This window comes from Pezoporus wallicus, unplaced genomic scaffold (assembly GCF_028554395.1).
Source record: "Pezoporus wallicus isolate ANWC-B61680 ecotype Strahan unplaced genomic scaffold, APGP_CSIRO_Pwel_v1 contig_8542, whole genome shotgun sequence".
NCBI lineage: Eukaryota > Metazoa > Chordata > Aves > Psittaciformes > Psittacidae > Pezoporus > Pezoporus wallicus.
This window is the reverse complement of record NW_026640148.1, coordinates 5168726-5182596: the sequence shown is the minus strand read 5'-3', so window position 1 is coordinate 5182596 and position 13871 is coordinate 5168726. Positions and strand designations below refer to the sequence as shown.

The 13871-nt window shown below is 38.0% G+C and overlaps 1 protein-coding gene across 14 annotated transcripts in view; it reads left to right on the top strand.

Annotated features, from left to right (window-relative positions):
* The window catches only part of CACNA1D (calcium voltage-gated channel subunit alpha1 D), a 188297-nt gene that overhangs the window by 149289 nt on the left and 25137 nt on the right, over positions 1–13871 (top strand). For 8 of the 14 annotated variants that reach the window (XM_057417736.1, XM_057417737.1, XM_057417735.1 and 5 more), the window contains 9 exons: positions 3291–3329; positions 3751–3879; positions 4617–4682; positions 5458–5549; positions 6871–7030; positions 8262–8389; positions 8504–8600; positions 10181–10283; positions 11368–11469. In XM_057417736.1, the coding sequence (XP_057273719.1) occupies positions 3291–3329; positions 3751–3879; positions 4617–4682; positions 5458–5549; positions 6871–7030; positions 8262–8389; positions 8504–8600; positions 10181–10283; positions 11368–11469 (916 nt within the window). The remainder of the gene's footprint in view (positions 1–3290; positions 3330–3750; positions 3880–4616; positions 4683–5457; positions 5550–6870; positions 7031–8261; positions 8390–8503; positions 8601–10180; positions 10284–11367; positions 11470–13871) is intronic. The other 6 variants (XM_057417742.1, XM_057417741.1, XM_057417746.1 and 3 more) reach the window with 1 other exon arrangement.

Genomic DNA, 13871 nt, shown 5'->3' with positions numbered 1-13871 from the left:
AATGTGCCACCTACTCAAGTAATATTACTGAAGTTGCAAATAAGATGATGTGTTTGAGTAGTTTATTTTTTTCCTTATCTGTAGGAAGCAGACATTTCTCTGTTGCTGTTTGTCTGTTATTGTTCCTGAAGATTGTGTTATCTTAGTCTTAGTTTCCCAGATCTTCGTGTTGGAAGGACACACATAAACTTTGTCTCGTAGATCAGCATTTCCTTTATAAAAAGCCTGGGTAATTGTCCTGGGTTCAGCAGTAGCAGTCATTTTTCTGACTAAGCCATGTTTTCTTTGTGGTATATCACTGTACTAGCTTCATTATAATTAGCACTAATAATATAAATAAAGCTGCTGTCTTATCAGAGGGAAATGCCAGAGAGGGCAAAATGTTAAACATACCAACTTTCAAATGCCAGTACCCAAAACACTTGGCCAGTGATGGGCAGAATCTGAATATTTTCAGCTCCAATGGAAAAAAAATCCTCTGCTATCAGGAGTTTGTTTTTATTGTTTCTAGCATCTATCTGCACCTTGGTATTTTTGTACAATTGACCTCTGTGAACAGGATTTTTTCATTCCTGGCCTGCTCTTTCCAGTGTCTGTAATTTATAATCCCTTGCATATGACATCCTAATGCCTCCCAGCAGCAGCAGATCAGCCATCGGAAACAGGCAAGCAGGACTGCTTAGTGCAAAGCAGCTCAGAAAGAGCAATTGAAGAGAGGAGTGTGCATTACACAGTTCCCTGCATTCACAGATGTGCCTACACAAATACATCCAGTGCCCTTCAGACAAAAAAAACCCAAACTTGAGGGATTGTGCCCTCATCATTCTGAGCACCTGCAGCAGAGCTGTTCACACAGTATTGGTAATCTGATCTCTGTCTGCGTTTTCAAAAGTGAGAATTAAGCAATTACTAAGATAGGTATACGTAGAAAAAAAGATTTTTGTGAGGGTTTTTTCATAACCAAATCATAAGGCATACTCATCATTATTTTCTTTAGAGAGCAGTTAAATAAAAATCTGTAGGCCTAAAGTATCCTTTTTCTGTTCTTACCTACCCCATTACATATTGCTATCCTGATATTGTTCCTACCTTATTTGGAGCTCGGTCCTTTTCCTGTAAAAGCTAGTGGTAGTGTCAATTTGTGATGATACTTTAATTTAATCTGTTCTATATCGGTCAAATGCTTAATTTTAATTGTTGATGATACAAAATATTGAATGCTAATTAAGTAATTTCACTGCTTAAGACAGTATCAAGCACAGCAGGAGTTAGTCACTGGAGCTTAATCTGAAATTTCAGGGTTTGTCTGCAGAAGGTATCATGAAACCTTTTTTCTTTAAAAGCTTCAGTGAAAACAAGAATTTTTCTGTGCTAAAAAGTCCACATAAGTGTGGGTCTGTGCATACTAGTAGCAGTTTGTGATTCGTGACAGGTGGACAGCTTTGCAAGCTTGTTTTCATGTTTTGTGATATTTTGGCATTAATGATGTTTGTGATTATGAATTTCTCCTTAATCTCTATCTTACTGGTTTTATTTCAAATAGTTGAAAAATGCAGGGAATTTCTAATGCAGCAACAGTCTTTCATTTGCAGCATATTTCTTACATACTTTATGTAAGTGCTTACAAAGGTTAGATGTTGCAGCTGATTTTACAAATACTCTGCTTACTGACATCTAATGAGGAGACCTGGGGTTTGGTTAATACTATTGCTTCAATTTAATAGCAATCCCTTAGGTTTAAAACTCTTTATTTCAGAAAATACTGGTATCCTGGCAGGGCAGCAATGTATATGTATGTAGATTGCATGTAGCTAAACAGTTATTTTTACTTAATTTTACCCTTTTGATACCTTTATATTATATATGTTTTACAAGAAAGTAATAGACAAAAAATTAGTGTTTTAATAAATACCAGTAATGATGTGACTTTAACAAAGTACTACCTATTTCCTTTTTTATTATGTTTGTATAATATAGTGCCAGTATTTTCAGCAGAATTGGCTTCTTTCTTTTTCCTTCCTCCTCTCAAAGTTTCATCTTAGGTAACAGCAATACTTGAGATTTTACTCAGTGAAGCATAGCATTGGGAGTGGGTCTGATGCATCCACTGTGTGTTGGCAGCAGCACTGGGAAAGCATCATGGTTATTGCTGCTATATATGCCAACAGTTGCTGAAAAGTGCCTCTTTAAAAGGAGGATATTTAGGCAAGAGAGTAAGACCCATCACTTAGATCGAATATCCAGAATCCCACTTGTTCTAGTGGTATAAATGTTTTTAAAGATGCTTCTGCTCAGTTTTGGAAGAAGCTGCTGTGAATCTGTCAGTAAACAAGCAAGCATAGACAGGTGGTCCTTTAAGCTTTGCTGGCTGGTTTGCTAAGTGCCTCACCGTTTAGGATACAGAAACAGCTTCTCCAAAGACAGGCAGACTTTGTAAAGAGAAGTGAGTTTCTTTGCAGAGAATTTGGCTCTGTAAACAAGAGGCTGGTGCGTGCCTTTCTCCTCCCTGTAGCTCCTGAGGGTTGTACATACCTGTTTAAAAGGGTCAGTCAAACCCTGAAGTGCTTTATCCATGCCTGATCCTGTTACGTGAGCTCAGGTGGATGAGTACTTTGTAGATGGTGAGAGAGTACAAGTATTGCCTTCCCACGTGCACCTCTGTGGGAGGGTCAGTCTTCATGTCCTTTTGTCTATCACTTTGGCAAAGTGAAAATCTGTTCTTGTTAAGCACTGCAAAACCCAGTGTTTGTCACTGAGTTATCACAAGTGAATTACTTTGCTTTAAGGGAGCTCCTGATGGTGATATAAACAAACTTACTTGAACACAGTTAGATTCCACTGATGGAGTAATTAATCAGCAAAAAAGAGCACAGCAGAAAAGGGACTTTGGAAGGCTAGTTTGACCCCACAGCTTTGCCCTTGAGTTTTACTTAGGCTTACTGCTAGAATTTCATACAGCCTGTAGAGGTTGATGGCTAATTTTGTTTGGTTTACATAGGGGAAGATATTTTATTTTGCATTTACTTTCCACTGAGTCTTTTAAATGTATTTTATACTAGCAGATTTTAGTATGAGTCAGCCAACAGTGTTATAGTATGAGTCAGCCAACATGAAATGCTAAAGGGAGGATTTTAATAAACATATAAATGTTTTGTTCAGGTAGTATATTGAGTTGAAATATATTCATTTATATTTAGAAATGAAAAATGTCCTTCTTTCTGTTTATGGTTAAGCTGATTTTTTTAATCTTTTATTTGATTTTAATATTTAATGTTCTTAATTTCTTAAAGCCAAAGCCAACTGAAACAGTCACAACTGATGAGTCTGGGGTAAGATAGTAAACTGGCCCCAGTGGTTTTACCTCTACTTGAGTTTATTTTTTTTACCATGTCTATTTTCCACCGATTTTTTTTTTCTGTATTTTTCATAACTGTCTTACTACAAAGGCGTTATGCATTGGTTTGCATTCATTGTGAGTGTACTATTGAAGTCTACTACAAAAAAATCCAATATGATCCTCATTAACAAACCAGAAAACTTGGAAATGCATGTGATGTGTGAAGCATTTCTATAGGTCTTGTGTTTTTAGCATGTAATTTTTCCTTTCATATCATGCTTATTAAGGTGAAAAGGCCCTCAAGATACATTTTCAAATCTTACCTCTTCCACCGTTGCATTTGATGTTGTTATTCTGGAAGTGTTGCATGTTTGAGTTTGTATCTGGTTTGACTTCTCCATGATGCTCTTCAGAACTCTGAAGACAGCGCTAGAATCTCCATCACTTTTTTCCGTCTCTTCCGTGTGATGAGGTTGGTGAAGCTGCTTAGCAGAGGAGAAGGAATCAGAACTCTGCTGTGGACGTTTATTAAATCATTTCAGGTTAGCAAAATTTATTTCAATTTGTTTTATAATTACATCTATTAATATGCCAAATTTTATGAAGCAATACCCTATAGAGTGCAAAAAACATTTTTAAATTCTGCTGCCAATAATGAAATATTTAAATATATTTGCATAATAATGTCCAAATAAACTTCACCGGTCACTTCAGTGAGTCTAAGGGTCTGTCTTGGTCATTTAATGTTATTTGCTACCATGAGATTTCTACAGTACTTCTTAAAAATTTGACATATCTAAAAGGGGTAGGATGGGTTTGACACACACAGGTCTCTCACTTCCACACGTTTTATTAGGTAACTACAATGGAAGAATTTAATCTATTTTTTAATATGAAACTGATTTCAGAAGTGTAACAAATAGACATTTGAATCCTTGCTTCTGAAAATGCTGATGAATGTGAAGTTAATGGAACTCTGTAACTCTATAGAAGGAAGGATCTTTGTGTTGTCAGAACCAATAATGAAAATAAAATTAAAAGCTGCTAAAGATGATTCTTCCCCCTGGATTGCTGGCAGAAATAATTTAAAATATAATGAAGTTTGTGCTTATTGTATGCAGCAGAATATTAAGAATGACAGGTTGTAACATTTTAATCACTTGCATAGGAATAAAAACCTTGGAAAAGCCTATATTGTACAGAAAAATTATTTGTGTAACTAGAAATTGAAACTATGGTGTGAAATTATTAAAAGACAATGCACCTGTCCCGTTTCTAGGCTCTGCCTTACGTTGCTCTTCTGATAGCCATGCTGTTCTTCATCTATGCTGTCATTGGAATGCAGGTAATGGTAGATTTTTTTTAGTATTAAATAAAAGTACAGTGTTGGCTACTCTGAGATTTGTTTGCTAAAGTGCTTATTGAAACTTTCCTTTGATAGTGGCACTATATATAGGGCAGAGCTTTCACAGTAAGGTAAAATATCTGTTTGGCTGTGATTTTGGTAGCCAGAAAATCCAAAAGGATGCAGGAGAAGAGCTTGGTGTGAGCTCATAGGATCTTGGTTTGCTGAAATGAGAATTAACTCATTTCCATCTGTCTCTGAGACAGGATATTCGGACTCTCTGTGCTTTGGTTTCATTGAGTCATAGAATAGTTAGGGTTGGAAAGGATCTTAAAATCATCTAGTTCCAAACCCCCTGCCATGGGTAGGGACACCTCACCCCATCTTTGCATCTCTTTTTCTCTAGATTCAAGATTTTCAGGACAGCGATTGTATCTTACTACTAGAATGTACAATATTTAGCACATTAGGGCTTTAATATTAATAAAGGACTTTAGGTGCTAGTTTAAAACAAATGATATTTTCTCACCTGAAATACAGGAATATGTATTAGTATTATAATGGTTTATTGATGCAAAAAGAAATGGTGAAGAATTATCTCATGTATGATAAATTTACAGCATTTACATAATTATCAGGAAAAATCTAAAGAGAGTAAAGAAGGTGTATTTGTGAAAGTGTTTTTAATATGTACTGAAGCAAGTTTAGACTGCAAGGCCTACAGCTTCTGACAGTACAGGTCACTAGGATGAAAGCCCAAATCCTGTTATTGTAGGTATTCGGAAAAGTGGCAATGAGGGACAACAATCAAATAAACAGAAACAACAATTTTCAGACATTCCCCCAAGCGGTGCTGCTTCTTTTCAGGTGAGTATACCTTAGCTCTTACTTAATGCATCCCATTTCACGGATCTATGAAAAATGCCTGTATCTTTTGTACCATGTGTTTGTTCAAAATGTGTTTTCAAGTGAGAAGCATTTTAGCATAACAAGCACATACTCTGTACGGCTGTATGCTGAGTTGTCATTGGCACAGCAGGGTTCTAATCAGGCGATACACACCTCAACTCATTACAGCTGTTGTGAAACATCTCATTTGTGGTGTAATTGTCTTCAGGTAGAGCCTAAACATAGTCAGCCCAAATATCACTGTGTAGATGTTTGGAACAAGTGAAAAAGACTGTGCCCTTCCTGTACTCTAGAAGCACAGCTATCATGACAGTTTGAAAAGCAAAGGGTTATTGCAAAGATAAAGAAATAAACTGAAATATACATTTGCTGAAGGCAAAAAGTAGAGGGTGTAACTTGCAGAAGGGAAATATCAGAAAACAGTAGGCAGAGTTTTCTGATGTCAGAGGCAGGTAAATCTTGATGTAGGGGGATTATGCAATCTCTGTCAGTAGAGAGCCTGAGAGAGGGTAAGCATTTGCCAGGCGTCCTTCAAAATGTCCTGGAGAAAGGAGATGGAGTGTCATGGAACAGGGATGCCTCTAAAGGTGACAGCATTGAGAGCGCTCTTGCCTGTGATTCTGTAACTCCACTTGGCTCCTATGCATTGTGCCAACCCAGCTGGCAAAATGGGCAGGGCATTCCTTATGTAAAACAAAGGGCATCATCCAATGAGGTCTGAATCACTTGAGGCAGGTAAAGACTTTTGCCTTTCAAACTAGGTGATGAACACAGCCAAAAATGTCATAAACACGTAGCCATCTTACCAATATTTGAATTCATGGGTCTGTATACAGGCATTACCCTGTATACTATGCAAAAAATACAGTCGCAGAAGTTAGAGACAAACATTTCTTCAGCCATCCTGAGGAAAGGGCAGTTCATCTTTTACAAATAGATACTCGCAACTTTTGTGATAGGTTTTTATGCACAACACCTCATTTGTACACAGTAGGTCCACTGCAATAAGTACTTAACTTGTAAATCACAGTTTGGGGTTCAAATTTTTACATGCAAGCCTTTATGGTGCATTAGTCTACCTTATAAAACATGTCTGCAGTGTCAGATCTGCTCTTGTCTGAAACATGCTCTGTATTTTAAAATTACCTCCTGCTCTGAAAGGTTCACAATTTGTCTTCAGATTTGTGCTTGTGCAGCTCCAAGCATTTTGTCAGAATTTAACAAGTTAGTACATCTTTAATCCATTTTAATCTTAATTTATCTTTGTGACCTTGTAAAGGTGTGCAACTGGAGAAGCCTGGCAGGAAATCATGCTGGCATGTTTGCCTGGAAAACGCTGTGATCCAGAATCTGATTATAATCCAGGGGAAGAATATACATGTGGAAGCAATTTTGCCATAATTTATTTTATCAGTTTTTACATGCTTTGTGCATTTTTGGTGAGTCAACTTCTTAACAATAAAGAGCTTTAGTATTTTGATTTTCTTTTGAGCTAAAAGATTAGCAGGTCTAGAGAACAATTGAAAATCCCATATTTAAAATATGTTTGCAAGGTTCTGTTTTTCCAAACACAATTCTAAATCCTGTATCTTATACTGATTTTTAACGTAAAGGTGGTAAAACACTGGAGCAGGTTGCCTGGAGAGGCTGTAGATTCCCCATCCCAAGAAGCATCGAAGGTCAGGATGGATGGGGCTCTGAGCAACCTGATGTGGTTGAGGATGACCCTGCTCACTACAGGGGGGCTGGACTAGAAGACCTTTGAAGCTCCCTTCCAACCCTATTCATTCTGTGATTCTAAATTCCCATGTGCAAGATGCTCTTCTGACTACAGTATGCAGGAGTGATTGATTGCACGTTTGAAAGCTAAGTTAACAGTCAGCTATTATTTCAGGCATTTCTCAATACTATTATTAAATATTCGTTAATAGCAAGGCTGCAATTCCTTTGACTTACTAATAATGCTACTTGTATTATTTAAATTAGCAGAATTTGGATTTGTGTCTCTACAAGTGTGCTCAAACTGTGGCACATGAAATATGAGCAATAACCTTCTCACTAATCCATGGCACAATGGCTTATTTTCTCTCAAATAATCTTTGAAATATGTTTTTCCTCTTTGCAGGTGTCTGGTCAAAGCTGCTTGATTTGTTCTGTTCACAGTACCGTTCTCCTTGCAAAAGGAGAGGGATCAAACAATTTTGTGAACTGATGTAAACACACACATTGTGCTGTTCTGTGCCATCTTCTGTGTTATCAAAACATACACAGAAGTCTTACTGTTGTGACACTGAATCCTATTAATACAAAAGCTGTTCCCTGAGATCTGTTTTGTGTCGAATACATGTATTGGATCCATTCTTTAATTTGATGTAGTGGGATCTGCAATTCAAAGAAGAGAAACAAAACCATGTTACAGTCTAGGTACTCTAAGATAGAATCACACTCTTCTCATATCATTACATGATAGATTTCCAGTTAGTCAGTTAAATGCTTAGCAAGTATTTTCTGAGGTATTTGATAACATTTGGGAAAAAAAAATCATCATTTATGAGATTAATTTATTTGTTTGAACTCTTAACCTGCTACCTTATAAAATCATTTTATTTATTGAATATTTTTTAACATTTCAAAATAATTAAGGCCGATTGTTCTTGATTACTTTTTTAGATTATAAACTTATTTGTGGCTGTCATTATGGATAATTTTGATTATTTGACACGTGACTGGTCTATTCTGGGTCCCCATCATTTGGATGAGTTCAAAAGGATATGGTCAGAATATGACCCTGAAGCAAAGTAAGTTAGATCATTTCTCTGATAAGATTCACCTGGTAAAACAAATAAAAGCAGAGCACAATATATTTTTGGGGAATGGATGTATGTTTGGTAACTGGTGTGTGTTGGTTCTAGGGGAAGGATAAAGCATCTTGATGTGGTTACGTTACTGAGACGCATTCAGCCACCGCTTGGTTTTGGCAAATTATGCCCTCACCGAGTGGCTTGCAAGGTAGGTTTTACCCTATTTTCTTTGTAGATTTCTCTTACAGTTCATTCATTCACTCATTTCTACCCAGTATGTGCCAGGCACAGTAACCCCCTCTGTTCGTAAGGTTTCCTTCACCCTTAAGTTTTCCTGATGTTTTTCAGGCTTAACTTAAACAAGCAAAATTAATGTGATTTCTTTCAGTGCTCTCACTGTGTAAAATTCTGTGTGAAATTCTTCACAATGCACCAAAATGAAAGGGGTTGGTTTGTAAATCTATCATGAGTCTATTGTTATGCATATGAATTACTTCATCCCAGCATTTCTGGTGACCCAGTGTCACATACAAGACTACTTCAACCCAGGGATATCTGATTTCTTTTCAGTCCCAGGGAGAAGAGGGTGTTTTTCTCCTTTAATATACAAATAAGTTTTGATACAGTACTTTTACACTACTGTATTCATGAGGTGTTTGCTATGCATGAAATAGAAATGAGATTGAAGAATGGGGACTGCAAGTTAATAAACTAAGGCTGTGCAGTACAAAATGTAGCAGCAAGTGAGAAGACTGAAGATGAGAGAGAATATAAAATTACATAGAATTTGTCAGGCACGATGTGTGAGTTAGATGGGGGTTAACTGCACTTTAATATACAAGTTGAAAAGCAACACAAAGGAGATGAGTAATTATAGTGTTGTTTGAGGACTTCAGAAGTACAGATATTGTGGTTTTAGCAATTTCAGTAGGAATAAGATCAAGTCTTCTCATAAAGGATTATTGCAACAGCACCGTAGTTTGGATTTCTTTAATATTTGTTTTCTAAATAGGTAAATTGATGTATAAAACGTTGAGTTCAAATGGAATGCCACAAGGCATACTTATAGCAAACCTATATCTGTCTATGTGTTAACATAAATTATCCAATTGAGTAATTCTTTTAAACGATAATAGAAAAAAAACAACCAGAAAACAAGCCAGACATTAGAAAAAGAATTTGATGGATTATATAGTGTCCCTTTGACAGACAATGTCTCAGCAATACTGCTCTAAAAGGTGATCACTAATGCACAGATGGACTAATACAAAGAGGAGAGTCTCTTTCACACTAATTCAGTGTAGGTAGTGTAAGAGATGCATGGCATCACTGAAGAGTTACTTGAGAAATTAACCACCTTATACAGACTTGGTGCTGTGGTCCTTCAAGGACCATGAGGATGGTGAAACCCATGGGAAACCTGGAACATGACTGTAACTGGAGTGCATGCTCTTAAATAACTCCATTTGTCCTTAATACTTCCATAGTGTGGTTTACAGTTGTAGTCAAGGATTAAACTTCAGTGTTTGGAAAGTAACTTAATGAATAGCTCATGAAAACTACTGGACAGTTTTAGCTTTTATATGAGCAAGTATGTGATTAATATCAGAAAGGAGCAATATGAGGTGGTTATTACACACAGCTAGGATGGAAGGCTGAGATTTTGGAAGGCATATAATATCATTAGATATTATTCTTTGAATACATCAGCTTTTCAGAAATTAACATTATAGGAAGTCTTTTCCAATAAAGCCACATCAAAATTTGTTTTCCTTTTCTCATTCACAGAGATTAGTAGCCATGAATATGCCACTAAACAGTGATGGAACCGTCATGTTCAATGCTACTTTGTTTGCTTTGGTTAGGACTGCTCTAAAGATAAAAACAGAAGGTAAGGTTCTTAGCTGTAAAGACTTCCTTGCACTTGTCAGATAGTTCAATGAGGAAAAGTTACAGTTTACTGTATTCATTTTCTTGGCATGAGGAAGGCTGGCTTAGTGTCACTGAATGTGGTTTGCTTTTGGGCTATGACCCAAAACTCTATTTATGTTGCTAGGAATGATTTGCTAAAAAAATGAAGGGAGGGGATAATGAGGCCAGAGCCCAAGAAATCTCAGAAATTATTAGGTGTTTTAATCTGGTCAGATAAAAACATGTAGCAGTGGTGTAAAAGGAGTTCTACTGCAGGGAATGAATGAGTTCCCCTTTCTCCCCAACCAAGGTGCTCCTTCCTTGCTACTCTTAACTCAGTATCTTGGATCCCACATTAGTGTAACTGCAGTTTTTTCACTTGAAAGCAATTTCCCATTTAATTGAGGCCAGGTCTAACTGGGTTGAATGGATTTCTGTCATTTGCATCAAAGGGAAAAAGTTTTGAAAACTAGTGGTATGTTTCAAAGAACTTTCTTCTAATTTCATACATTTTTTCAGTTTTCTACCCTTCTGTTCTGTGTCTTCTGCTATTCTCAGCAGAATTGATGCTCCACTGCCAATAACAAGCTGATTAGATTAAGCCCTCTCAGGCACCACCATGGTTTAGGTGAGCACGGCAAGAGATTAAAAACTGCTCAGTAGTCTATTGCCTGAACATTCAAGCTTGTACAACTGAGTAATTACTGTGATTAAATAAATAAAGGCTCAGCTTTGTATCAGGAAAGAAGTGGCTTGTAAAGAGCATGTCACTTCTTTCCACGCAATTTAAGCAGGAGGCATTAAGCAGTGACAGAGTAGAGCCAAGATTGCAGTTGACCTCTGCAGTGCTCCAGAGATGGATTTGAAAGCCCCAGGAGCTCAGTCTTACACTCTTTCTTATCTTTGGTTATTGTAGTATTGTTATTTGCTACTTGATGTAGCTTAGGCTTGCTGCCTTTTTTTTTGTGTACAGCTAATTAATACCCAAAGGATCATTTGTTGCAGCATTGCAGAATGTGATTCACATGATTGCCATACTCCATTTTTCTATTTCATTGCTACAGGTAACCTAGAGCAAGCAAATGAAGAACTTAGAGCAGTTATAAAGAAAATATGGAAGAAAACAAGCATGAAATTACTTGACCAAGTGGTCCCTCCAGCTGGCGGTCAGTCTGATAAATATTGCAATGTGCTATTCTCTGTGCATGTTGGTCTTTCTAGATTGTTAGGAACCAAAGAAATAAAATTACTGAATTTTGCAATTATAGTGACATTAAAAGACAACAAACAATAATAAAAAAATAGATAACACATATAGGACAGATAAATACAACTTCCTTAGAATCATAGAATCATAGAATAGTTAGGGTGGAAAAGGATCTTAAGATCATCTAGTTCCGACCCCCTGCCATGAACAGGGACACCTCACACTAAACCATGTCACTGAAGGCTCTGTCCAACCTGGTCTTGAACACTGCCAGGGATGGAGCATTCACAACTTCCCTGGGCAACCCATTCCAGTGCCTCACCACCCTTACAGTAAAGAATTTCCTCCTCATATCCAATCTAAACTTCCCCTGTTTAAGTTTTAACCTGTTACCCTTTGTCCTGTCACTACAGTCCCTAATGAAGAGTCCCTCCTGAGCATCCCTATAGGCCCCCTTCAGATACTGGAAGGCTGCTATGAGGTTTCCACGCAGCCTTCTCTTCTCCAGGCTGAACAGCCCCAACTTTCTCAGCCTATCTTCATATGGGAGGTGCTCCAGTCCCCTGATCATCCTTGTGGCCTCCTCTGGACTTATTCCAACAGTTCCATGTCCTTTTTATGTTGAGGACACCAGAACTGCACACAGTACTCCAGGTGAGGTCTCACAAGGGCAGAGTAGAGGGGAAGGATCACCTCCTTGGACCTGCTGGTCACTCTCCTTTTGATGCAGCCCAGGATATGGTTGGCTTTCTGGGCTGTGAGCGCACACTGAAGCCGGCTCGTGTTCATTTTCTCATTGACCAACACCCCCAAGTCCTTCCACGCAGGGCTGCTCTGAATCTCTTCCCTGCCCAACCTGTAGCAGTGCCTGGGATTGCTCCCACCCAGGTGTAGGACCTTGCTCTTGGCATGGTTAAACTTCATGAGGTTGGCATCAGCCCACCTCACAAGCGTGTCAGGGTCCCTCTGGATGGCATTCCTTCCCTCCAGGGTATCAACTGAACCACACAGCTTGGTGTCATCGGCAAACTTGCTGAGGGCGCACTCAATCCCACTGTCCATGTCAGCGACAAAGATGTTGAACAAGACCGGTCCCAACACCGATCCCTGAGGGACACCACTCGTTACTGGTCTCCAGCCAGACATTGAGCCACTGACCACAGCTCTTTGTGTGCAGCCATCCAGCCAGTTCTTTATCCACCGAGTGGTCCATCCATCAAATTGATGTCTCTCCAATTTAGAAACAAGGATGTCTTGTGGGACAGTGTCGAACACTTTGCACAAGTCCAGGTAGATGACATCAACTGCTCTACCCCTGTCCATCAGTTCTGTATCCCCATCATAGAAGGCCACCAAATTGGTCAGGCAGGATTTCCCCTCAGTGAAGCCATGCTGGCTGTCACCAAGCACCTTGTTGTTTTTCATGTGCCTTAGCATGCCTTCCAGGAGAATCTGCTCCGAGATATTGCCAGGCACAGAGGTGAGACTGACTGCTCTGTAATTCCCTGGGTCATCCATTTTCCCCTTCTTGAAAATGGGGGTTACATTTTCCTTTTTCCAGTCATCGGGAACTTCACCTGACTGCCCTGATTTCTCAAATAGGATGTCCAGCGGCTTAGCAACTTCATTTGCCAGCTCCTTCAGGACCTGCAGTTGGATTTCATCAGGTCCCATGGACTTGTGCACATTCAGGTTCTTAGATCAAAAAGAGAGGAAAATGTTATGCTTCTTTTCTTGCTTGGAAAAAAAAAAAAGCCTTATTAGATCTATATCTAGTCTTGATTTCAAATCAGTCAGCAAAATAAACTAAACTTAGTTTGATTTTAATGCATTGAGCAAAATTACGTTTTGTACTAATTAAGCTTGACAGTGTATGCTACGTTCTAGCTCATATCCATGTATGTGTTGAATAGTTCTTTGAGGAAACAGTTGCCTTCAAAAAATATTTTTTTGCTAAATTAACAAAGCAAGAGGCTAAATTATCTCAGTTACACTAGTTTAAACCAGAACAGTTCCATAATCAACAGGTAGTGGGAATGGTTCGGATTTATGCCAGTATGACTGAGATATGAATAATGGCCCGTGTAAAGAGATCTCAAAATTCTAATGATACCAATACATTTGCAAGAACTGTGAGGCACGTATATTGGGTGTTTCTACTAGCTATAAATTGAAATGTCAAATATTTGCTATATCTCTTTTTAAATATATATATTCTTATATATATATTTAGCCTTTTTCAATATATACATTTTTATTAACATGCTGTAGTGTAGGCTTAGGTGACTGGTTTTACTTGCTTTTTCAAGTTTTAAAGGTGCAGGATCTGTTGCACTGTCACCCACACCCAAGATAGACTAG